At 42.8% G+C, this 27,100-nt stretch overlaps 1 protein-coding gene across 1 annotated transcript in view; it reads left to right on the top strand.

Moving 5' to 3' along the window:
- PARN (poly(A)-specific ribonuclease) overlaps window positions 1-11,870 on the top strand; it is a 154,193-nt gene extending 142,323 nt beyond the window's left edge. Inside the window, exons 21-22 of the mRNA XM_058286231.2 lie at window positions 2,897-3,090; window positions 11,567-11,870. Of these exons, the coding sequence (XP_058142214.1) occupies window positions 2,897-3,090; window positions 11,567-11,619 (247 nt within the window). The 3' untranslated portion in view covers window positions 11,620-11,870. The remainder of the gene's footprint in view (window positions 1-2,896; window positions 3,091-11,566) is intronic.
- The last annotated feature ends 15,230 nt before the right edge of the window (window positions 11,871-27,100 follow it).

Below are 27,100 nucleotides of genomic sequence, written 5' to 3'. Positions count from 1 at the left end.
AAGCCTTTCTCTTTACCAAATTTTAGAGGAATTCACTCAAGTTTTCTTTTAGTACTCGTGTAACTTCATTTTTTACATTTAGATCTCTGATCCCTGTGAAGTTTATTTTTGAATGGTATAAGAAATGGGTCTATTGTTGTCCCTTTCTAGTTATCCCAATACCAATTTTTAAAAGTTTACCTTTGCTCACAGTATTTCAAGATATCACCTTTATCATATACTAGACTTCTGTATGTCTATTTCTAGACTTTGTATTTTTCTTTTTTTTTTTTTTTTAAAGATTTACTTATTTATTTATTTTCTCTCCCCTTTCTCCCCCCTCACCCCGGTTGTCTGTTCTCTGTGTCTATTTGCTGCGTCTTCTTTGTCCGCTTGTTGTCATCAGCTGCACGGGAATCTGTGTTTCTTTTCGTTGCGTCATCTTGTTGTGTCAGCTCTCTGTGTGTGTGGCGCCATTCCTGGGCAGGCTGCACTTTCTTTCACGCTGGGCGGCTCTCCTTACGGGGCGCACTCCTTGCGCGTGGGGCTCCCCTACACGGGGACACCCCTGCGTGGCAGGCACTCCTTGCGTGCGTCAGCACTGCACGTGGGCCAGCTGCACACGGGTCAAGGAGGCCCGGGGTTTGACCCGCGGACCTCCCATGTGGTAGACGGACGCCCTAACCACTGCGCCAAGTCCGTCGCCCTAGACTTTGTATTTCTTGCAGTATTTTTCATGTCAGTGGTTCTAGCTGAGTTTTTGTCGAATATTCATGTTTCAGAGGTTACCAGTTTCCAAGATTTACAGTACAGAGGAATTTTTAGGCCGCTTCCTCTTTAGTAATGGACTCATGGGTCCTTATCATTTTCTTAGTTATATATTCTGAATTTTGCAAATTTTTTAAAATCAGCCAGATTTTTTCTCATCTTTGAAAAACCTTTGTAAAGGTATTTTCAGGTTTTAGACAATAAACTTTAGTATCAATTTTTAACAGCCATCCAAGAATACTTACCATTTTTCTTAGTTTCCCAGCTGCTAGAACAAATATCAGGGAGCCCCATGCGCAAGGAGTGCACCCCATAAGGAGAGCCGCCCAGCGCGAAAGAAAGTGCAGCCTGCCCAGGAATGGCGCTGCACACAGGGAGAGCTGACGCAACAAGATGACACAACAAAAAGGAACAGATTCCCAGTGCCACTGATAAGGATAGAAGTGGTCACAGAAGAACACACAGCGAATGGACACAGAGACAGACAACTGGGGGTGGGGTGGGGAATAAAATAAATAAATTAAAAAAAAACAGAAAAAAAATTTTATTAGCTCACAGTTTTAAGGCTAGAAGTCCCAAATCAAGGTGTCAGCAAGCAAGACTGTGGCATTCTGGGACTGGCTGCCAGTGATCCTTTGTCCTTGGCTTTTCTGTCACATGGCAGTGCTCAAGGCAATGTCTTTTCCTTTCTGCTCCAGGTTCTGTTGACTTCCAACTTCTTGCTCTTCCGTGGCCTCCTATCTTATGCCCAATTTCCTTTGTGTTTAAGGACTACAGCCCTATTGGATAAAGGTTCACCCTCTTCATTTGGGCACACTTTAACAAGTAACATCTTCAAGGGTCCTGTTTACAAATGAGTTGACATTCACAGAACCAGGTGTTGGGACCTGAACTTGCCTTTCCCGGGGGACATGATTCAGTCCCTAACCCATTGATAACATCCTCCCTTTTCTCCATATCCCCTCAATAAAAGATATGTTTCAAAAAGTAGCATTTAAAAAAAAAAAAGCATCTAATAGATGTGAAAAGTAGGGAAAATTGAAGGCCAGTTAGGCAGCCTTAAGAGGCCAAGTACTCCAAGCCTTGCTCTGCTTGCAGTGGCTTATAAGAACTACCAGGGAAGCAGATTTTTCTTTCTCCTTCTGCACATGAATAAACTGTAAAGTACAGAGAAGATGTGAATGCAGGGGTAACATGGAAGCACTTGGATACTTAAGTAACCAGAATTTTTTATGTAACATTTTAACGTATTCACTTCCCAGGGAAGTCTTAATAAGACTGTGTTCATGTTCATATTCTCTCTCTCTCCCTCTCTCCGTCTCCCTGTCTCCCTCCCTCCCTGCCTCTCTCTTGACCTCCCTTAAATGGAATGCTTGACCTTTTTATGTGCTTTTCATAACTTGGGAGCTATAACAAAACACCTGTTTAGAAGAACCATGTAGTCTGCTTTTATCAAGTTATATTTCAGGGAACACATTTTCTTAAGGAAAAATCAGGACACATAATCTAACTTGTTAATTCCCCATGTCAAATCCTATAAAGCTTTCAGAATGAAACCCAGTTTAATTACCAAATTAACAAGTCACCTTTTTGGAAAAGAAGAGAATTGCCTGAAGGTGGGACTTGCTGTAACTGTATTCAGACGTGTGAGCAGTGTGGTCCTGGATTCAAAGAGTCCCCTGCCGTGCAGCCATTAGCGGCTGCTAACCGATCATGACTGTAGTAATGCCATCTTCTGACTTAATGTGACCAAAAACAACGCTCTATTATAGTAGCTCTACCCAAATAGAGATCAGGACCTTTCTTGGGGAATTTTTTTAAGGCGGTACCAGAGATTGAACCCAGGACCTGTACGTGGGAAGCAGGTGCTCAACCTCTTGAGCTCCATATGCTCCCTGAGAATCTGTTTTTAAGAGCAACTTAGATTTGTCTGTATCTGTACATTTGTCTATATCTGCACACTTGTCATGGTAAACTTTCAGACTTCAGTTCATGATCAGCTCTTTAACTTCACACACAGGCAGCATCTGCCAGTGTTGCTGATTGCTGCTTAAGTGTTAATGGAATTCAGGGTATTAAAATACTTTGGTAGGCTAGTCTCCCTGTTACTCTTAACACCTTTCATGTTGTTCCACTTTTTACATTTCAGTTTTACAGGCACCAGCACGGCAGGAAAGAGAAATCTGAGTCCCAGTCAAGCAGAAGCCGGACTGGAGGACAAAGAGTCGGGGGAGATTTCTGACTCTGAGCTTGAACAAACAGATTCCTGTGTAGAGTCCCTCTCAGAGGGGAGGAAGAAAGCTAAGAAATTAAAAAGAATGAAGAAAGAGTTTTCTTCAGCAGGTTGGTATTGGATCTTGCTAAAGTCCTGGGGTTACGTACTGTTTAAATGTTGTAGAAACTCATAGTTTGTGGAAGAAATTACAGCAAGGCTTCAGTTGGTACCAAAGCCCATATAGTCTTCCCTGGGACCAGATGTTTTTAGGATCTATTTAATTGGAGCATATAAAGCTCAGCATGGAATCCCTAAAAAGCTCTGCCTGGCTGTGACAGAGGAAGGCCTGCTGGGGAACTCCCCATTTTGGATATCTTCTCTCTCTTCCATGGTTTAGAGGTTTTTCTTAGGTGTTTAAAGTAGCCTTACTATTAAAAATGTGCATTTAAATTTGCACAGAAGCCTACTCCTACTCATGTTATTTTCAGAAGCAGAGTTTTCTCTGTGTTCCCAGCAAAATCCCAGGCAACTTGGATTTCTCTCATAGTAGAATTATGTAGGGAACAAAGGAAACAGGAAATTAACACACATTGAGGGCCTACTGTGTGCTGAGCACTGTAGTAAAAGCCTTTGCTCTCTTTGTTTCATTTCAGTTTTATGACAGCCCTGAAGTTGGGATTTATTATCCCTGTGTTAGGGGTATGGATGCCGGACTCACACAGGCTAAGAAATGTATGCAGGTCCTTGTCGCTAGTAAGAAGCAAAACTGAAAGGTGAACTCATGCCTGTTGAAACCGAATCCCATGTCCTCTCTGTTACCCAGACGTGCTGGGGAGGCTGTGTGACCTAACTCAGCCCTTCGTGCACAGATGGTGTGGTGCCAGAGCACGTGGTGGGGGAGGCACTTGTCAGTAAACATTTATGAAAGGCCCCTTCTCTGCTGCTGGGGGACATCCAGCCATAACGTGGTCAGGCAGCAGTAAGAGAGTACTTTTAGCTATGGCTGAGTGCATGCTAAGTTTGAGAATGGCACTTAATGCTTACCGAAAATTCTGTCATTTAAATCTTTGGGGTGGCCATCACTGTCTGTTTGACAGATCAGAAGACAGAGCCCAAAGGGCTTACATACTTGTCCAACAAGAAAGTTGGTGCTTTTAATCATGGTTGCGTATTGTCTCCTCAGGATAAGGCATACACTAACATGTGTGATTATTATTCTCCTTTATCTCACACCTTGACACTTAGCGGAAATAACAGGAAAATCAAAGGAAAGTGGTAGTCAAGCAATGGAACTTGATTCATACCCAGGCTAGAGAATTCATTGTGCTTTAATTTGATTCCCTTTTTGCACGTGGCCCATTCTGATTGTCACATTTTCTGAATCTCATTGATATTAGTGAAATCAAAAAAGCAGGAAGAATGTGTTGCACTTGCTTTTTATATGTTATGCTGAAGCTCAATTTTAAATGAAACTTACATTCTTGTTTGAAACCTTGATGGTATATTTTAGTTGTCTCCTTGAATCTGGGCATTTCCGTTTACTTGTCTTCCTCCCCTTTCCCTAAATTAACTATTAAGTATTGAAGAAGTTTTTAATCTTTAGCATACTTAGTCTTTGTCTCTGACCCCTTTTTACTGCTGCCAAATTGTATATGCTCAACAGATATTAAACATGGAATGCTAGCACGATGTTTAGAGCCAGCATGATTTGGTTACGTGTGGGGCGGTGGTCCTCTCAAGCTGGAAGATTCAAAAGAGAATGAGATTTCTGTTATTTCTCAGAGACAAGCTTTTGGTTCTTTTTTTTTTCCCTTCTATATCAGCATAATCTTAAACATATAAAATTACCTAATAATAAACTGCTTTATTAGATTGACTACTTTTATAGCATTCATCATTTTAAGTGAAAATTTTCTATAAATTATTTAGAGCTTTGAATTCATAATACTGTAGTTAAAATAGTGGGGTTTTTTCTCCCATTGACAGTAAAACTGTCACTGCCACAAGATTTGAGCTAAAAAAATGCGTGGATTTTGTACTTCTTTGTCAGTGCTGCTAAAAAAGGGAGAAAGCAAAAGAAACATCTTGACAACTTGTAATTGAATCAGAGAACTTGAGAGAATTGAGCTTTCTTCTGGGTCACCATTCACAGAGTAAGACCTGAGAGTACAAGGACAGAAGTTTAATGGAGTCTTGTAACCTAGTTTGTTTTAAACTTTTAATCTTATTAGCATCAGCCGGATGTAGGTTAAGGTATCAGGTGCTGAACATGTTGAATCAACCAGTTTTGATTGCTGAGTTACTTTAATGAAGGCCTATAAGGAGGGAAAGTACGAAGTTCAAATTCTGTTAAGGATCTCTTTTTTTTTTTTTAAGATTTATTTTTCATTTCTTTCTCTCCCTTCCCCCCCCCCCCCCCCCGCCCAGTTGTCTGCTCTCTGTGTCCATTCCCTGTGTGTTCTTCTGTGTCCACTTGTATTCTTGTCAGCAGCACCAGGAGTCTGTGTCTCTTTTTGTTGGGTCTTCTTGCTGTGTCAGCTCTCCGTGTATGCGGCACCATTCCTGGGCAGGCTGTGCTTTTTTCATGCAGGGCGGCTCTCCTTACAGGGCGCACTCCTTGCGCGTGGGGCTCCTTTCCGCGGAGGACACCCCTGTGTGGCACGGTACTTCTTGCGCACATCAGCACTGCACGTGGCCAGCTTACCACATGGGTCAGGAAGCGCATGGTTTGAACCCTGGACCTCCCATGTGGTAGGCAGATGCTCTATCAGTTGAGCCAAATCCACTTCCCAAAGGTCTCTGTTAAACTGTCTGAGGTATCATTCAGAATATACCAGGAGTGGGAGGGCACAGTGCTGGTGTTCCAAGGAACTGTATTAGAGCATTTAATAGGGTGTGGGAAGGTCCTGCGGAGAAAGGTTCTGCGGCCGGCCATGAGGCTGAGCTCTAGCACGGGGAGAGCCTCTTGACAGGCGCTCAGGCAGTGCGTTAGATCTGCTCTTGCCAAGCGCTGCTATGAGGGCAGGAAAAACTTTAAAGTTGGCGCTCCACCAGGAAGGAGCATTCTGTTTTTCCAAGAAGGAAATAGCAAAACTAGGACCATGGAGTATCGTGGATTGCAACAATCCTGGGTCAACTGATGCCCAATAAATCCCATCCAGAAAAGTGTCGTTTTTCTGTTATACATTTTGGTGTCTAAGATACACCACAGATTATGTACTAGACCTTTCCCAGATAACTAATGCCCTAAATAAACAGCAAAGGAAATGGACCATTTAATGAATTCATACAATGGGCCAGGCATTGTGCTAGGAATATCCTTTATTATCTTCTTTGGTCCTTATAAAAACCTGGTAAAATGTAGATACCATTCTTTCTACTTTATGGGGAAGAAACTGAGACTCAAGGAGTTATTAACACAAACTTGCCAAGTCATAGTGTGTAGCTGGTATGTGGGAGAGCGGACTCCAAAGCTCATAGCTTGCATCACTCTGCCACCTGCATGAAATTTATCCAAACTTTAGAGGAAGCAAAGAATTCTTCACATTGCTGAGTAGTTTTTATAGTTGTTCTAGATCAGAAACAGTTACCAACCTGGACTCCGATGACTTAAAAGATGTACTTACATCAAGTGACCATCTCCACCCCCTTGGGGCTTCTATTTTATATAGTACATATTACATTATGTATTCAGTAAATATTTTTCTATCTTATTTTCAGAAAGCAAATGTATAATTTATGGTCCCTCCTTTATATTTATTATGCTTAGTGTTGTTTGGTAGTGCTATCTACTTTTCCTCAGGAATTCAAGGTAGAGTTCTTGGTTGATACCTAAAGGAAAACCTGTCTCTAGAACCACGTTTAATGGACTGGTTCCCTTAGCACACTTGTTCTTGCCGAGTATGGTGACTACAATATGTTCCACAGGCCTGGAGAACCCCCAGCCTTGCCTCACCTCCTCCCTCCTCTAGGAAATAGCAGGGCCAACACACAGTCAACATGCTGCCTGAGCTGACCATCTCCAAATACTGTTGGACAGTACAATAGCTGGAGATTCCATCCGCACGCCCATTAGACATTGTTTACCGAGGGATGCCAAGAGAAGACACGTTGATTATTCATGGTATTTTTTGTCATGTAAATTGAGAAGTTCCATGTCTTTTTCCCCCCTTACATTTAAAACACAACATATTAGACTTTTTTTTTAAGTAGGTCCCAGGATCGAACTTGGGACCTTGTACATGGGAAACAGGTGCTCAACCACTGAGCTACACCCACTCCCCCATTAGACCTTTAAATATTTGCCAAGAACCATGTGCTTTACTGGAGTCTTAAATAATCTGCTGAATGTTTCAGTATTAAACCCTTAGGATTACAGTATAAAAATTTAGAATCCACTTAGAGCAGCAGTCTCCTCATGCTATTCCAGGTCTCATTAAAGTCAGAAACAAGATATACAGTTGCTGCTGTCAGTCACATGAGAGACCAGGCTAAAGAAGTCCATTCACCTCCCAAGAAGTCTTGTAATTACTTTATTAAAATGTGATTTACGGCCTAAATGTGGCAAATGAGGTGTGTGCTGTGCTTGGGGGCAGTGTGCTAAAATACATGTTTGTGCTTTCCCTATCCATTCCTTCTGGCAACTCTTTTGGGGTCCCCAAAGCTATTAAGGGGGAGCTCTGCCGCTTTACTGTAGGAAACTGCCCCATTACCATGCTGTTTTGAGCTTTTTCTAGTTAAAAACTTTAATGTGGCACTCCCAAGGATCTTTCTTCAAACTGAATTCACGCCTATAGAAAATGATATGATGACAAATTTCCAGTGTATTATAGTTTTTAAAATTTCTTCTGGATTCAATTGCAGAAAGAGATGTGCCTTTCTTAGAGTTTCTCTTTTAACTCTAGTTAGTTGAAAAGGTACATAAATAGAAACAATCAGCTTTTGTGTTTACTCACTATGAAAATTTGCAAAATGTAGAAAAATATAAAGAGGGAAATTCCATAGTCCTAATACTTGATACTCTTAAGTATACTCTGCCTATCATTTTTCTGCACATTTGGCATCATACTGTATATACAATTTTGTGTCCTGTTTTTCCCAATTTGAAACTCGTGGCCAAACAATTTTAATGTAGTATAATATTTCATATTAAATTTTTGTTAGTTTTTTTTTTAGCCAGCATCTTAATATCTTTTGTGGATTCAGCTTTATTGAAATACAGTTTCATAAATAAAAGTCATCACTTTTAAGTGTAGTTTGATGAGTTTTAACAGATGTATACATTCCTATAACTACCACCCTGATCAAGATATAGAATAGTTCTGTTACTCCAGAAATATCCTCCTGGTCATTTGTAGTCGATCCTTGCCCCTCCTTCAGATCCTGGCAACCACCAGTCTGCTTTCTATCACTGTAGTAGTTCCTATTCCAGGACGTCATGTAAATGGAATCATAAAGGAGGTAACCCTTTGAGTCTGCCTTCTTTCATTTGGCTTAATCCACCCGAGACTCCTCCATCTCATTGCATGCATCCAGTAGTTTGTTCCTTTTTTTCCATCATATGAGTAGCCACTGACCAGTTAAAGAACATTTTGGTTGTTGCCAGTTTGGGGCAGGTAAGAAGCTAGTTTTCATTTCTGTTCTATTAATACCTGGAAGTAGAATTACTTGTAAATGTTCAGTGTATGTTTAACTTCATAAGAAGCTGCCACACTGTTTTCCAGAGTGGCTGCATCATTTTGCATCCTCCGTCCCCCACACGGTGTACATGTTTCCATTCTCTTTGCCCCTCACCAGTACTTGGTATTGTCTGTTTTGTCTGTTTATATTTTAGCCATTTTAAAGGGTATACAGTGGTGCCTTATTGTGGCTTTAACTTGTATTTCCCTAATGATTGAATGATGTTAAGCATCCTCTTATGTCCTTATTTGCTATCCAAATCTTCATTGGTGAAGTGTCTGTTCAAATCTTTAGCTCATTTTTTCCCCATTGGGTTGTTTTCTTCTTATTGAATTTTTGGGAGTTCATTCCTTTATGTGTGTTGTGCAAGTATTTTCTTCTAGTCTGTGGCTTTTCTTTTCATTACTGTGACAGTGTATTTTGAAGAGTAGACTTTTAAATTTTGATGAAATCCAGTTTATCCACTTTTTTCTTTTATGAAATATGCCTTTGGTATCACATATACTAAAGCTGACTCACAGGTGCAAAAATTTTCTCCAGAGTTTTCTTCTGAAAGTTTTATAGTTTCAGTTTTACATTTTAGGTCTATAATCCATTTTGAGTTCATTTTTTTCTGTGTGATCCTAGGTGTGTGTTGAACTTCATCATGCAAGAGGTAAACATCCTTGTGTCTCTTTAAAAAGAAAAATTGTTTCTGAATACTTCTTTACACTCTAGTAAAAACAGGTCTGTAAAATGAGTTCTCTGGGAAATTGACCATAGCTCTTGATCCATTAGCTTTGAGACAGATATTTCATCAGTCTACAGCAGTATTTGGAAAGTGCTAGAAAGAACACAGGCAATGACCTTCACTTCCCCTCTGGTCTGGGTCTCCTTGAAATAACTCCTAAAGTTCTGGTTCCTCTGTACACATTATTCCTGTGCAGCAGTTGCACATTTTTGGCAGTGGAAAGAGCATCTCCTTGTCTTTAGGCTCTTGGCTTTCCTGGGAAACAATCACGTTCCCTGTTGAGCCTCCTTCTGATAAGGGAAGAGGACCTAACATTCATTCAGAACTTTGAGCCAGGAACCTCTACTGTATCACAAACCAGTAGCATTAGGTCCATTTTATAGATGAGGAAATGAGGCTTGTTCAGAGTCATCCAGCTAGACTTGCCCCGCTCTGAAGCCTTTGCTGACTCCGTTATTCCTCACCAGCTCTTCGTTAGAGTTGCTTCCACCGGATGTGACGGAGGGCCAAACTCACATCCCCTCCCACCCCCGCCTAATGGTGGGTACAAATTATAGGTATTAAAATGTAGTTATTTTTAGCAACTTACCTAGTTTGTTCCCTTAGCTGGTTTTAGTTCACCTCAGTTCCCCACATATGATGTTGTAGCTTTTACCTTCAGAATGGCTAATTGGCTGCTGTAATATTTCTTAGATATGTGAATTATAAAGGTGCCCTTATTGATGTTTCTTTTCCTCCCTGCAGTTTGATATTGTGTGAATGTGTGATTGAGAAGATCAGGCTGGTTCCAACTTATCTTGGGCCAGCTGCAGTATTTAGTTGTTGGAGAAGGGTGATGGGTCAGTCCTCTATTCCTTTTCTAACTAGATCAGGTGAATTTTTCTGCTGTGGATGATCCCCTCCCCATCTTCACTTATGGGCTTTATTGGGAGGTCCAAACTGTATATGGTTCAGCACAGCATGAGATCAGGGCAGAAACTTCAGCCTCTTCCTCTCCTGCTCTTCTCATCTAATTCTCTGGGTTTTGTCACAAGAAGTGGTCAGAAGAGGGAACCCCTGTTTGTTTCACTGGTTTAGACCTAGTGCTCTCTCTAGGCAGCCCTGTTGTTGGTCACAGCCCCACACAGCGAGCAGTTTCCTAGGTCATGGGACCCTGCAGGCCCCTCCCCCTCCATTTTTGTAAGTTCCTCTCCCTTTGGGGCATGTCAAAGACTTCTCTCCCTTCTTGAAATCTTGGTGGAGCATTCAGCAGCTGGGGGAGAGGCTCTGCCCATTTTCCCGGCCAACCCCGCTTCCTGGCACCACTTGTGAGGCTAACGCCTGGGCTGCCACACTTTCTGTCACAGACACTCTTTCCTGTTGGAATTCACTTTCACACAGGCGTGGGCATTGGTGGCCCAGGCCGCAACCCAATTGTGCTGCTGTTGCCACTGCTATAGCAGAGGGGCATGAATGAAAAAGAGGGGCTGCTGACTTCAGGGTGTAATTGTTTTTAACTTAAGACACCCCTTTAATGCAAGAAGAGGATCTCAGCCTGCAAACTGCTAACTTGGAAAAAGCCACGGGCTCTTCCGCCCCTGCTGGGCTTCCTCAGTTCTCACTGGCCAGCTTTCTTCCACTATATAGCTGCCAGCCCTCGAGATTCCTCAGCTAGGAACCAGGTACATGACAGCCCAGGGAAGCCCAGTTTACTGGGACCTTGGCGGAGGCCTTTGTGCTGTGGAAGGACACAAGCCCCAGCTTGGCCTCTTCCCAGCTTTGTGGTACAGCCCCTTTACTGAGCCTCTCTGAATCTGTTCTCGCCCCTGTAAATTGGGAATATTTATACCCTGGTGAACTATTATGAGGATTAAATAATTAAATGCCCAGTTCAGTGGCTGGCAAAGAAGACAGAGTGTGAGCTCAACAAAAGCTAGTGTGAGCACCCACATTTTAACTCACATGAAATAAACAGGGGCAAACTGGGAGGGTTGGTGGCAGGGGCTTCATCAGTCCTACCTGTGATGTTTCTGTGATCTTGCTTTCCTTGGCTGAACTCAGCTCCGCATAAGCAAGACCTGTTTGTGGACTTTTTCCTGGGCTCAAAGCCTGCCTTTGCAGCCAGCACAGGGCACTCTGCCTGTGCAGAGTCCTTTTATGTGCTCTTCCAGGAGCTCTCCTCCCGTTGTTTATATTGTCTTTTGCTTTTCCACCAGGAGGCATCTCCGGCAGCTCTGCCAAGCTCTTTGAAGTTCCTGATACATGGTAACCAAGAACTGAGTGAAACAAACTGCTGGTGCTGTCGTGGAGAAAGAACCAGCCAACACCCCAATGCCATTTGGAAGCCATACTGTCTTTAATTGAATAAAATGTGGAATGGGAGGGATCTGAAACGAAGTATGTCTCCTGGAAACCCAATTTTTATTTTTGTGGTTGTGTTTCTTTTTTTCCTTTTTAATTTAAACTGTGTGTGGAACATTCATCACAGTTGCAGGCTGACATAAATGTGTGTACTATTAACCAGTTAGTCGTCTGTTGCTTGAGTAAAATCTTGCTATCATGCATTAGTGCATTTAAGAACCCACCTGATGTAGAATGTTGACTGTAAAATATGCAGAAAAAGCTGACATTCTTGGGTGCTGTGGCCATGAATTTGGGGTTGAACTCCTTGCTGGGAGAGGTTCCCATCCTTCTTTTCATGCTCAGATTTTTGGGCAGTCACAGAGTGCGTGATCACAGTGTCCCAGTGGAGAAATGGCTTGTATCTCCTTGCTTCCCACCGTAGCTACCTGAAAATACTCAGCTTTCTCAAGCTCGTTTTTCCAGTACAGAAATGTCGGCTGTTGTCGATCCATCAAAAAGCTCAACATATGCCTTTGCTTTGGGGCATATTCATTTAGAGTTAGGTTTCCTAAAATGTCAGTTTCTCACAGGGGCATTGGAATAACCAAGTTAACTTCTGCTCTTACATGTTGTGCTGTGCTTCTCTCTCCAGTGTCTTCTCCCGTTATCTTTTCTCTTTCTTTGTACGCGTGTGTGTGTGTTTGGGCGGCAGTCTGGTGGTAAAGGGTTGTGAGTGGGTGCATGTGCGTGTGTATGAAATCATGAGAAATGACAAATCAACAACATGTACCAGCCCTTTCTCTGTTGAAACAAAAAACAGCAACAAAATTTTGTGGATCTGTTTCAGTAGATCTGCTTCAGAGAGATCATTCTTAGATAGTTCACATTTTTGTATCGTGAAAATAAAATGAAAGAAATGTATTTCCAAAAGATAAAAATTAAAGAAATTTTCATAGGACTCTGGTTTTTCCTTCTTTTTCATAAGTGAATGATGTAGTCAATCTCTGTATGGATGTATTTCTCTGCAGATAAACCCAAAAAAGATCTGGTAAGTGATCAAACATGGTTCTGGATTTTTTTTATTTTAATTTTAATTTTATTTTATCTCTCATTTCTGTGCCTGCCTTACTGAATCAGATGCCCAGGGCTGAATTGAGTGTTGGTGATAAACGGTGGTGTGAGAGGATTTGGGACTTTCGAGAGGTAGAAGGAGTCAGCACCCTTAACTCAGCCTGGAATTCCAGGGTATTCCACACATTCCCTTTCCCACGCCTGTTCTTTCCCCAAGAGTTTTGTAGCCACAAACTTACAAACCCAAACTTGGCAAGAAGGTGTTCCCACCCCTTGGAAATGTGTCATTCCTCACAGCTCGGTGGGAAAGTGTTGAGGGAGGATGAAAGCGAACACCGAAGCCCAGAGGATGTTGAAAAGGGCTGCTGGACTGCTGAGTCATGGAAGCCTACAGGGAGGAGCAGGTAGGTTTTTTTGTAGGACACTTGAACTTCTGACACATCTTTTTCACTTAATGAAAAAGTGAAAACGAACTAAAGACTGATCAGCATACAAATAGAAAGTGCATCTGGCCCCCTGCGTGTGCCGTGAGTGTAAACACAGAGCACGCAGGGGCGGGACAGCCTTGTGTACTGTAGGCCTGCAGCGGGAGAGGGCTGGGGCCTCCTGCCTTAAATAAGGAGCCTCTTCTCTGTACCCTGGAGCCCACTCAGTTGCGTGCTGGGTGTCCCCTGCTCAAGGAGCTTTGCAGACCCACAGGTGACTCTCCTGTCATTCCTGGTCCACTGACGGGTTGGGAAGGAGTGTGTTATGGAAAGGACCTGTGGTTCCATCTCAGCTCCCGCCTCTCTCAGCCTCAACCTCCTCATTTTTAGGTGAGGATAATAATCCTATCTCATGGGGTGGTTTTGAGGAGTAAATGAAATTATGTGCAATACCCAGCGTACAAAAGTACACAATAAATTATATCTGAAGATGCTTTTGATCTGGAACCCTTATTTTGTATACTTCTTTCAGCTGGAGCTGATAATCAGGGGCGTGGTCAGTTGGAATTTGACTTAGGATTAAATTCAGTACTCAGAGGAGCTCTCATACATGATCTGGCCCTTATTCACCAAGTGTATCTTAAGACAGGTGTGCTGAGCTGCCCCTCCGCACCCCTCTACATAGACACCAGTCTGTCTGTACATCTCTTGGGCTTAAAGCCCTACGGTGGTACTTAGGACTTTTTGATACTGAGGCCTAGGGGTATGTTGTAAGGAGGATTTCTTGAGCACCGTAGCCAAACCTGGAGGCAGGGATGGAAGTGGGGACCTCAGTGTTGCTTCTGCAATAGTTCTGTAGTCCTTCAATTTCAAAATTAAGGTGAGGACTAAACCTGTGACTCTGTCCATTTTTATCGTTTTGTATTTGTCCAGTTTTCCCCCCAACACTTTATTATGAAAATTTTCAAACAAGTTGAAAGAATTATTCAATGAACATCCTTTTTATATTCACCAACTACAGTTAACTCTTGTTGTCTTGCTCTATTATATATCCATCCATCCATCATCCATCTTATTTTTTGTTGATTTTCTAAATAACTTGCAAACATCAATGCACTTCCCCCTCCTCAATACTTCATCATACTTACATTAGCCAGAGTTCAATGCTTGTTTTATATTTTGGGGGAGGGAAGACAGGGATGAAATTTATAGTGAAATGCTCAAATCTTAAGTGTACCGTTTGATGTTCTGACAAATGCAACCCAAATTGTGAAGATACAGAACATTGCCATCCCCCCAGAAGATTGCACCCTGCCTCTTCCCAGTCAGCCCCTACCTCCATTCCCAGTGGCAACCACAAGTCTGATTTTTTTGGCCACAGATTAGTTTTCTAGAACTTTATGTAAATAGAACTAGTACATGCTCTTTGACTTAAAGCATTTTTCATTCAGCATAATGCTTTTGAGGTTTATCCATGTTGTCGCACATATCAGTAGTTCCCTTTTTGTTGCTGAGTGAGGACACCACGGTTTATCAGTTTTGCATTTGATGGACACCTGGGCTATTTCCAGTTTTAAGCTATTATGAATAAAGCTGCTGTGACTTTCTCATACAAGTCTTTTAGAGCACATACGGTTCCATTCTTTGGGTATGTACCAAGGAGTGGAATTGCTGATTCATAGGACAGGTGCGTGTTTAGTTTTATAAGAAACTGCAGATCTTTTTCCGAAGTGGTCATTGCATTTGTACTCTTGCCAACAATGTATGAGAGTTCAGTAGCTCCCTTCCTTGACACCATTTGGTGTGGCCAGTCTTTCATTTAGTCATCCTGAGGGGCATATAGTATATCTAATTGCACTTTTAATTTGCATTTCCTTAATAACGAATGATGATGAACTCATTGCCCATTGTTCATCTTCCTTTGTAAAGTGTCTGTCTGATTCTCTTCCACGTATTCTTTGGGGATGTTTGTTATTAAGTTGTGAAAGTTCATCTTATATTTTGTACATCAGTTCTTTGTCAGATGAATGTTTTAGCCCTTGTCTATGGCTTGCTTACTTTCTTTTCATGGGTAGAAGTTTTTAAATTTTGATTGTCTATTTTATTACTTTTTTCTTTTTTTCTATGTCCGAAGAAGTCTTAAGTCATAAAGATATCTTTCATGTTTTCTTCTAAAAGCTTTATAGTTATAGCTCTAAAAACTTTGTTTTTGATCATTTTGAATTCATTTTTTGTGTGTATGGTAGGAGATAGGGATTGAAGTTCCATTTTTTGAAATGGATAGCCAGTTATCCTAACCCCATTTGTAGAAAATACCTTCCCTATCAGTACCAAATCTACTGATTGACTAAGTGTGGGTCTTGAGTGTGTGCACATTTGAAGTGTGTTGTTATTGTTAAACACCAGCACAGAGAGAAAATCTCATCCTTCCAATGTGTACAGCTTCCACTTAGTCAGTTTCGCAGCCTTTCTCTTGATGGGAGAGGAAAATGCTCTAACACTTAGTTCCTGCTTAGGCCACACCAGCCAGGCAACCCTCTCCTGACCTGGGGAACTAGAGAGTATTAAAAATAGCTCAGTGTTTTTGGATGCTTGTTTTTTTCGATCTCATGACTTATCAAGTTTCATTACTTCAATTGAAATCTTTTTTTCTCCCCAAAATAACTCATGGAGTAAATCAATGCGTTTGATTTTGTAGAGGAGGGGAAATAGAATACCTGCAGGCCAGTTTGTGTTTCTGCTGGTTGCGAGCCACCCACTCCTCTAAGTTGTCTGGTCCCTACTAAAGGCAGTTCAGTTTGTCTTCAACTGCATGCACCCTTAGGACTCAGCCTCCTGCTTTTGCTAGTCGTGCTGTAAACCTGAACTTGAGGAAGCTCTTGATGCTGGCTGGGCCTGGTGGAAACACAGTATGTTCTCCACCTGAGAGGGTGTCTGGTTTTGTTTGTTTTAACTTTTTATTGCAGTAACATATACAGCTCAAAATATCCCATTTTTTAACCACTTTTAAGTGTACAATTCAGTGATATTAATTGCATTCAAAATGTGCTACCAGCACCAATATCAGCTACTCCAGCTTTTTCATCACCCCAAATGGAAACTCTGTGCCCGTTAAGCAATGATTCCCCCTGCCCCTCATCTCTGTGGCCCCTGGTAACCTGTAAACTACCATGTGTCCCTGAAATTTCCTTCTTGTAGGTATTTCATCTAAGCAATATCATACATTATTTGTCTTTTTGTGTCTGGCTTATTTCACTGACCACTATGTCTTCACGGTCCATCCATGTTGTAGCATCATTAAAACTTGATTCCTTTTTATGGCTAAATAATATTTCATTGAGTGCAACATGGATAAACACTGTGTTTACCCATTCCTCTCCTAATGAACACTTGGGCTGCTTCCACCTTTTGTCTGTTGTGAATGATGTTGCTGTGACCTTGGTGTGCAAATGTCTTCTGCCTGCTTTTGTTTAGCTAATAAAGTTCTCCTGGTGTCTGACATTCTCTCTCCAGGATGCACCTAACTGAGGGTGAGCTTTCTCTGTCATGGGAGAGGGAATTCCCTTTCGAGTACTTGCCTAAGCCCTCTGACAGCTGCCCTCACTGCACTCTGCTGGCAGAAAAGCTGCTGGTCAGCTGGGCTGCTAATTCCAGATGGCATTTGACCTTTCAACCTGAACAGGAGGAGTGGCAGCTGAGTGCAAAGCCACAGCTGGACAGTGGCAGTTCTTGACAGCAAAGAAAGAAAAAAGCAGGAGGTGCAGGGGCCCTGCACCCCCACCTTCTTGGATAGAGGGGCAAGTGAACCTGATTTGCTTGACTTCTTTCCGTTCTAGTGGATGACACACTGGGTATGAGCTCCTGGTGGTTTTTTCCCCCAAATGCTTGGGCCGTAAACTAACACCCACCTTCCCAAGGAGCACAAGTCTTTATGGCATGGCCTTGCACGCTGTGTTTCTTCACCGGCAATCTGAACATGATCAGGACTCCGGGGCAGGACAGTGTGGTCGCCTCTATAGCTGTATTCCATCTAGCCACACTCCCCCCCGCTGCACATTATAGCCCATTTTCCTAGTCATTTCATCCATTTGGAGGCAAAGGAGGGGATGTAGTGGAGGGGAGCTGGTCCTCAGTGCTTTGTTCTGCCCCCTAGCATTTAGAGGAATAGACTGTGCGTCTGTTTGGTTCCCAGGTGCTATTTGAGCCTTCCTTTGCCCTATATTCCCGCGGACCCCGTTGCTGCTGGTAACGTCTTGGAGATACTCAAGAGTTATTTTTGATGTTTATCTTTTTTTACTCTTGATCTTGGGGTCCAGAGGCAAGTAGAAGAGAAGGGCATATCCTTCCAGAGTCTCAGCTCAAGTGCTCTTCCTCCATGGAGGGGAGTTTGTTCCCAGAATTGAGTCATTTCTTGGCACATTGGTCTTTTGTTGTTGTTGTTGCTTCTAGCCTTGCTTTTTTCTTTTTCTTTTTTACAGAAAAATTGTATGTTTACATACAAAAAATTGTATGTTTACAGAAAAATTATGCAGAAAATACAGAGTTCCCATATACCCCTCCCATACCCCACCCCACACACAGGCTTTCCCTATTGTTCACACTTTGCATTAGTGTAAAACCTTTGTTACAATTGATGAAGTAAATTATTATAATTGTGCTATTAAGTGTAGTCAATAGTTTACGGTATTAGAGTCACTGTATTTAACAGTCCTTTGGGTTTTTCAGTTTTTTATTCTAGAAACATATATTCAACCTAAAATTGCCCCTTTTAACCACATTCAAGTATGTAATTCAGTGCTGTTAATTACATTCACGATGTCATGCTGCCATCATCACTAGCCATTTCCAAAACTTTTCTATCACCCCGAACAGAAACCCTATACCAAGCAAGTATTAACTGCCCATGCTGTATCCCCACCCTGGTCCCTGGTAATCTGTACTCTAGTTTCTGACTCTATGAATTTACTTATTTTAATAATTTCTTATTAGCGAGATCATACAATATCTGTCCTTTTGTGTCTGGCTTATTTCACTCAACATGATGTCTTTAAGGTTCATCTGTGTTGGCATGTGTATCAGAATGTCATTCTTTTTTACACCTGAGTAATTTCCATTATGTGTATATACCACATGCTGTTCACCCATTCGTTGGTTGGTGGACACTTGGTAATTGTGAATAATGCCACTAAGAATGTCAGTGTGCAAATACCTTTTCTGGTCCCTGCTTTCAATTCTTTGGAATATATGCCTAGAACTGAGGTTGCCAGTCATTCTTTCTGAAGATCCATCAAACTGTTTTCCACAGCAGCTACCATTTTACATTCCCACCAACAGTGAATTAATGTTCCCATTTCTGCATATCCTCTCCAACACTTGTTATTATCTGGGTTATTTTTTCAGTAGTAGTCATTCTAGTGGGTATGAAATGGTATTTCATTGTGGTTTTGATTTGCATTCCCCTAATGGCTAATAATGTTGAACATCATTTAATTTTCTCATTAGCCATTTGTATATCTTCTTTGAAGAAATGACTATTCAAGTCTTTTATCTATTTTTTAATTGGTTATTTGTCTTTTTGCTGGTGAATTATAGAATTTCTTTATATATACATTGGTCTATTTTTGCGGTAAGGAGCCAGCTGCTCCATGCCAAGATTTCTTACCACAAATAGAACTTCTGGAAGGACCTACTGGCATCCTCCAGGCTTTCAGATACCTCTTCACATTTCGGTTGGCTTCCCTTCCCCACCCCTAGAAGGCAATATTTGGAGTGCCTTCTGTTTCACTGTTACTGCAGACACCAGTGGGGGTTCCTCTGGGCGGCAGCAAGCCTTGCCTCACTCTCTGCTCTGGCCTCTGGCACAACCCTCTGCCTCTCCTGGGAAGCTGAGCTGGGAAGCACTAGGGGTAGCCGGAGTGCTGGTCTCATCCCTGAGTGAAACAGTGGAACGGACAAACCATCAGTCCCCACAGTCAGCATCTCTGTCCACTCAGACTCAGGCCCTTCCAAGGGACACTGCCCCCACCTGTCAGTTGAGACAGGATTTGAGAACTCATCACGCCAAGTGTCACAAGCAAGGGGATACCTGGCATCTGCTTCCTCCAGAATGCCTACAGGTAGAATTAAAACAACTGGGAGAAAAAATAAAAAATCATCCCACTAATCTGATAGACCAGGTAAGAACTACATGCGACCGAAGACTGGCTTTGGCTTTTCAGACTTCAAGGTCAGGAGATGCAGAGGAAAATCACTTCTCGAGGCTCTCAGCCCAGAGCGTCAGAAGATTCCAGATAACAACCTCAAACCTAATAACTTGAAAGGCTTCCCACATCATGTAAGTGTCTCGACTCCTTTCTCCAAACACGTGGCTGTCAGGAGCCCAGCCCCTGGCAGTCAGGTCAGCTTTGAATTCAAACATGGTTCCCACCATTTCCTAGCTGTGCGACCTCAGGATGTTTCTCAATTGCTCTAAGCTTTCATTTGCCCTCCAAGTGCCCTAAGAGGACAATAATAATGTACCTGGCACATAATAAACTCCCTCTAAATGTGAGTAGCAAGTGTCTAAGAGAGCTTAGTGTGAGGGCTTACTGTGAGAAAGTGACGTTTTCCATATGGTCCCAATTATCCTTAGATATCAACAAGCTAAGAGGTGCCAACTCTTAAGTGTGAGCTGGAGATAGAAGTGACATTTCCCTTGGATTTGCTCCCTGGGCCACCATCCAGCAACCACAGATTTTGTTTATAAACAAGTGTGGCACATTACCTTTTCATTTCGCTTTCCCCAGGCCAGTGGTTCTCAAACAAGCAGGCACCCAAGTCACTCACAGGCTTCTCTCCAGGTTGCTGGGCCCCACCCCTGGAGTTTCTGAGCCGGTAGGATTGGGGTGGGGCCCAAGAATTTGCCTTTCTCACAGTTCTGCTGACCCCAGGCCACACTTTGAGAATAGAAAGCTCCAGAAGATGAGGGCACAGACCCTGTGTCTGCTTCTTCCCCAGACCACTTCTGTTCACCTCCTGGGCCTCCGTGGCCACTTCTGTAAAATTAAACGGTTAGCTAGCTCGAGAGGCACGTAGTTAGACCCTCCACCTCTGGCAGGAGTGTAAACTAGAAAGCAGTTTGGCAATACTCGTCAAGAGCCTTTAAAATGTGGTTGCTCCCTGGCGTTCTAACCCACTTCCCAGGAAGTTATCCCTTAAGAAATAGCCTGAGATAACACAAAGCTTTCTGATTGTCTGGGAAAGGTCTGTACGTGTGTGTATAGCTCTCTGTTCCTCTAGTTATACATGGATGGAGAGTGAAGAAGGAAATTCTGGCCCCACCAAATGCTGGTATGTATCTGATATGCACAGGTGAGATGTCCCTCACCCTCAGCACTGCCACCTCTTCAAAAGTCTCCCTTCTGCGTGATGTTCTTCATAGGGGCAGCAGTATCAAGTCGTGGGCAGGCACGTGAGCCTTGTCAGACACGCTGGGGCTTGACTTCCAGCTCTGCCACTGCCTGTGACCTCCAGGGCCCATTTCTGAACCCTCCTGAGCCTCAGTCTGGAAAACAGGGACACACATAGTCCCTGTACCTTAAAAAAGTGTAAAGTGCCTACGAATATGCAGCAAAGAAGAAAATTTGCTTGCAGGAAGAAGTGAATTAAATATCTGAGGGAGAATTTAAGTTGGTAAGTCCTAGAGAGGGGGGTTATGTATTTTCAGGGAGACGCTCAGTGCTTCCTGGTATACATGAACAAGGGCAGTGGAGTGGGGAAAGAGCCGTGAGTGCTTACTACCCACAAGGCGCTTTCTGTTACCTCACAGCATGCCCTCATTGACCCTGTGAGAAGGAGGCTATTAGTGTTACTCGACAGTTGGGGAAACTGAGGCCGAGAGCAGGAGCAGCATCCTCAGGTGACAGCCAGTGAGTGGCCGAACCCAGGCCTGAGTCCAGGTCGGCCTCTAATGTGTAGTTTCCTCAAACCCTGGGATTAACGGATACTCCTTCAGGGTGCTGCTGGCCAGAGTCTATGTGGGAATGAGCAAATGGAAAAGGGAGACAAAGAGGACTCTCAGGCCCCGTAAAGTGGTGTGTTCATATCACGCCACCCAGTCGGGAGGCCAAGTGCGTGCTAATTCACACATCCTCAGTGTTGGTGAAAGCGACTGGACAATGGAGAATTAAAGGGGTTTATGAAAACAGCAGGCACCCAGTGGACCCTCCATTTTCCCCCACTTAGCCTAACGTCCAAAATTTGGGCAAACACCTGAGCTTTACTAAATCTCAGTCATTATCAAGGGAACTTGTAGGCTCAGCACTCAGAGGCTACATCATTTTTATCCCATTCAACAAACTGGAAGACAACCTGGGGGAGAAGATTAGCTCTTCCTGAGTCAAATTCCTGGATTGTGGTTATTGAAAATAAAAGACAAATTGGACCACAGTGCCCAGGGGTGGGGATGGAGGAATGTGTAAAGAGATTTTACTTCCCTCATCGCCAGCAGGAGCAAGGTAGGGAGCCACTAGTCTGGATGTTGCCCACTGAAGGCCTGCCTGTGGCAAAGATGCCACCCATCTAGGCTCGATGCACCCACAAGGGCCACAGGGTGAGACAGTCCCACCACCCCACCTTTACTTCTGTGGAAGAGGCAAGAGTCAGAAGGCTGGTCAATAGCTCTCTGGTTGGCTCCAGAAATATGGCAAGACATGTGCATGGAAGAGGCTGCACAAGCCTGGCATCGAGCGTGTGGCTTAGGCTCCCCCCCAGGATTGTGCTAAAGTCCACGCTCTGCCCTCTCAGACAATGTTTCTTGGCTTCGAGCTTTTTGGTCTAGTGGTTCCCTGTGTTTTCTTTTAGAAAAATCAGCAGAAGGGATTCTCTCTCTTTTCTTATGAAACACAGATTAAAACGACCCAAATGTAACCTGACCAAAAAAATTAAAAAATAAAAATAAGGCTCTTTTTTCTTGTCCTCTTTTTTTGAAAAAAAAATAGTTCCGTTTAAAAAGACCCTCTCAGAAAAATAACCGAATTAAAAAACAGGCAAAGGACTTGAATAGACATTTTTCCAAAGAAGATATACAAATGGCCAATAAGCACAGGAACAGATGCTCAACAACTTTGTTATTCAGTGAAATGCAAATCAAAAGCACTAGGATGGCTATTTTATATATAAATAAATAAATATATATCTATATGACAGAATATAAGTATTGATGAGGAAGTGGGGAGATTGGAACCCTTACGCATCAACGGTGTCATTATAAAATGGTACATTCCCATGTGGAAGTCAGTTTGACAGTTCCTCAAAAAGTTGAACATAGAATCACCATACGACCTGGCAATACCACTTCTAGGGGTGTACCCAAAAGAACTGAAGGCAGGGACTTGAGCAGGTATTTGCACACTGATCTTCATAGGGGCATAATTGTATATTTGGAAAGGAATAAAAAGGAAAATTTTAGGTTGTAAATAAGTTACAAAAAAAAAAAAAAACCTTAAAACTGTACAATACAAAGAGTGAACCCTAATGTAAACAGTAGACTAACGTTAATAGCATAATTATACTAATATTGTTTCACCAATTTTAACAAAAGTACCCCACACTAATACAAAATGTTAATAATAGGGAAAACTGTGTGTGAGAGGAAATGCCATACTTTATACAGGATTTTTCTGTAAATCTACAACTGTTGTAATCTAAAAAAGTGAAAAGCAATGCAGGTAGAGAATAAGGGGGGATTTTCAGGAATACAGAGATGGGGAGGGTGGAGGCGAAGGAAGTGGCAATGCATTAGAAAATCCATTTGCAACCTGGATTCAGTAGAGTATTTAGTTTTCAAACGTGCAGAAAAATCAACATTTGCAATGTTGGACTGAGATGGAAATCAGTTACTTTTTTCCGGAAGCACCCCATTTCCTTGAGAGAAAGTTCTCCAAACATGTAATTCTAGTAGGGCCTTGCCAGGTTTACCCTCCTAGCTACAGAAGGTAGGCACATGACCAGGCCAGCCAGTCAAAATGTCCCCTCACCCTGGAAGGGGACAGGCATGACCCAAAATTGGCCAATCACTTCCTTCTGCAGGGAAGATTCTCTTGCCACTTTGGGCCACTGTCCTGGAAGAACAGAACCTGGGATTGCTGGCAGCTATTTTCCAGTCCATGTTGAGAACTCAGCTGCAGTAGGAGAGGACCACCCAGCTTGAGGGAGCATGTGGATGGCAGCTTTGGGGTCCTGGATGCTTGATCCACCCCATCTTTTCCAGTTAAAATAAATCAATAAATCTCTCCTCCCCTACTTTTGCTTATCTTAGTTGAGTTATGTTTCTGTCACTTGCCACCATAAAAGCCCTGCCTATTACAGGCAATATTTGGGCAGAGGAATGGCCCTGCAGTCCATGAAAAGAGCTTGCTAATGCATGGTAACTACAGACTAGGGCAAAGAGTAAAACAGAAATGTTTAGCTTAAGTTGAGAAAGTCAGGTCTTTTCAGGCATTGAGAGGCACTGACTGGCCTGCACTAAGTGATAGGCTGATAGTAAATAGTCTTCTCCACCGATGGAGGCAGGCTCATTGAATGGGGTTAATGTTCTAGTCTGAAGGTCCTGCTGTGTGTCAGAGTGAGTGGATGGAAAGAGAAGAAAGTCCTTAAGCATGAAAGGGCCACCCAGAAGTTGAGTTGGCAAGCATCATTTCACCATGGTTGGAAGACTGGTTTCTCTGATAGGTCATTCCCTGGCTAGGGGATGACTTGGCTCAGATAGAACCTTCCATCATACTCTCCTAGGGGGTCGATTAGGATCTTCTCCAGAAGGAAATGGCCTTGTACCTTGGAACCTTAGAACCTTAGATTCTTTCTGTCCTTGCTCTAAGAGGGCAGTACTAGTGAACCCACTGGCCTATCTCTGACCAGAGCAGCCCACCTTCAGCCCACAGCAACTCTGTCATAACCTGCAGCACCTGCCTTTAAACTCAGCCCCATTTCTTTCCCAGACCATTGATTGTTCTTTCAACCCAGCCTTCCATATTGCTTATTCTAAAATTTGGGAACATTTCCCAAACCAACACTTGCCTGGTCCACAGTGTTCCTTGCCAAGTGTCCCCACAAGAGAGACAGGGAGCACTAGGAAACCTAGGAAGGAGGTTGTTTTGCTAGACTGCGATCACATATACTATGCCCGTCTTCCATTTGCCTTCACATTGAGAAAATTGTCTAGAAGATGGGGCAGTAACTCCAAACGATTTTTTCCCTCACAGATTTCTCTCTAGAAGCAATGAAAGGAGGATATGTTTTGTAATGAAGCAGATCAGAAGTCAATTTCAGATTCAATCACTTACTTGTTTTTTATTTTGGACAAGTTATATGCCACATATGTAAATCTCTGTTTTCTTCTCTGTTCAATGGGGATAATAATACTGCAGTGATTAAGATTGGGTTTAGCTTTCACAGATTCTGAATACAGTGGCTTAAAATACTTTTGTAAAAGTCCTGAGATGGCATTCCAAGGCTGGTAAGATAGTGCTATGAAATAGTCACAGACCCAGACTCATTTGGTCTTTTTGCACCAGCTTCCATTCCAACAGTTGCCTCATGGTTCAAGGTAGCTGCTAGAGTTCCAGCCATTATGTTCCAGAAGACAAGAGGAAGTACATTCTGATTCAGCTTTTAAGGAGCAGTCCCAGACATCTACCACAGCATTCCTGCTTAATTTTCTTTGCTAGAATTTCATCACATGACCATGTCTAGCTGCAAGAGAGTCTGGAAAAGGTAGTTATTGGTAGACAGCCTCAAAAATGGCTCAAATAATCCCCACCTCCTGGTATTCACTCTCTTGTATCACTCCATCCCCTTGAGTGTGGGCCAGAGATAGTAACTTTTTCCTAAACAATAGAATGTGATGAAAGTGATTGGATATCACTTCTGAGATTAGGTTACAAAGAGACTGTGACTTCTATTGTGGGTTCTCTCTCTCTCTCCAGTTTATTCATATACCATACATTCCATCCAAAGTGTTACAATCAATGGATATCAGTATAATCATAGAGCTGTGCATTCGGAGCTGTGCATTCATCACCACAATCAATTTTAGAACATTTTCATTGCTCCAAACAAAATTAATTAGCTAATTAAGATTAAAATTTTTAAAAAATTTAAAACCCAAACCCCCCTGTTATTGGCACTTAGCATTGGTGTGGTGTCTTTGTTACGACCGATAAAAGAATATTAAAATAGTACTGTTAACTATAGTCCATGTTTACATTAGGTGAACTTTTTCCCATGTATTACTACATTATTGACACCTTGTAATAGTGATGGACATTTGTTCTAGTTCAGGAAGAACATTTTTACATTGTATTATTAACCACATTCACCATCCACAACAGGGCTCACTATATTACACAGTCCCATCCTCTAGCGTTCCTTCTAGTGACATACATGACCCTAAACTTCCCTTTTTAACCACAGTCACAATTCAGCACTGTTAATTACACTCACAATAATATGCTGCCATCACCTCTATCCATTTCCAAACATTTACAATCAACCTCATTAAAAATTCTGTGCAAAGTAAGCATCAGCACCCCGTCTCTACTCTGATTCTATCTTCTGGTGACCTATATTCTAGATATTAGCTCCTTAAGTCTGCTCCTTATATTTAGTTCATATTAGTGAGATCATACATTTGTTCTTTTGTGTCTAGTTTGTGTCACTCAGCATACTGTCCTCAAGGACACCCTCTCTTGCTCCTAGGTTGTGTTGCTCTATGGAGAGTTCTATGTGACAAGGAACTGAGGTCCCTCAGTCCTGAGTGAGCTTGGAAGTGGGTCCTCCCCCAGTCGAGCCTTCAGATGCCTCAGCCCTGGCCGCCATCTTGACTGCAACCTCGTGAGAGACCTGAGCCCAAGGACCCTCAGAAGCGACTCATGGAGACTGTGAGATAACTGTTTCTTGTTTTTGGCTACTGAATTTGGGGCTAATTTGTTTCACGGTAATAGACAGTTAATACAGTTTTCTACCTGGATACATTCCCAGGGTTCTGTTACTAAGAAGGAAGGGAAGTGTGGAGATGGGAAAGCAACCAACAGTCCCTGTCACCTGTGCCTACCCCTAAGGGCTGTTGTGAGGATGAAGTGAGCTAAGTCTGGAAAGTGCCCGCCCACAATCCGCCAGCACCCAGGCGGTGCCTAAGGAGAGATAGTCGTTAGTAAAATGTCTGTCCAGTGCCTCCTTCCCAGGCTTCTCACTGAGCTCTTTTAGGAGACACCACTGTGCTGTGTCTAATGTGCGGTTTTCTCTGGCTTCCTCTCCCCTTTTACAGGTTAAACCCCCACAAATCCAACCATTACAATGACTGCACCTGTAAAACAGAAGATCCCCAAGCCCAGCTGGTGAGCTCACAAAATGGTAAGATTTTAGAAGGAAAGGGGCTTAGCGCCCCCTCTGATCCAGTCCCCTATTTTACAGATGCGAACCCAGAAACTTGCTCAAGGTCCCACACTCCCTTGCAGCAGAGGTGGGACCTGAACCCACTACTCAAGAGAGAACCTAGCTCTCGGCTCTGCCCTCTTTCCACCTTGCTAAGGCAGAGCCCAGTTGTTGGAGCATTGATGGAGTTCCCGCTTTTTGAAAAAATTGCACAGGTTCAACCCAATTTTCTCTCGCAGAGAGGAGTCAAGTTCAAGTTCATGGGACATGAGGTGCTTTCTGAGTGAAGAAGCATTGCATTTCCTTCAGGCTTTTGGAGTCTTCTCTCTTGCCTTTCTGGCTTGGCAGTGAGCAGAAGTCCTTGCACTTCCCCAACAGCCTGTCCCTCGTGGTTTAACTGGCGGGGAAAACCCAGAGCGTGCTCTCCTGGTCCTGGGGTGACGTGTGCACCCAAGGCGAGAATTGTATTTATCATTCTTCCCCCACGATGTAGGTATTTTT

Source organism: Dasypus novemcinctus, chromosome 23, assembly GCF_030445035.2.
Source record: "Dasypus novemcinctus isolate mDasNov1 chromosome 23, mDasNov1.1.hap2, whole genome shotgun sequence".
NCBI lineage: Eukaryota > Metazoa > Chordata > Mammalia > Cingulata > Dasypodidae > Dasypus > Dasypus novemcinctus.
The sequence above is the reverse complement of the archived record's forward strand: the minus strand, read 5'-3'. Positions and strand labels throughout refer to the sequence as shown.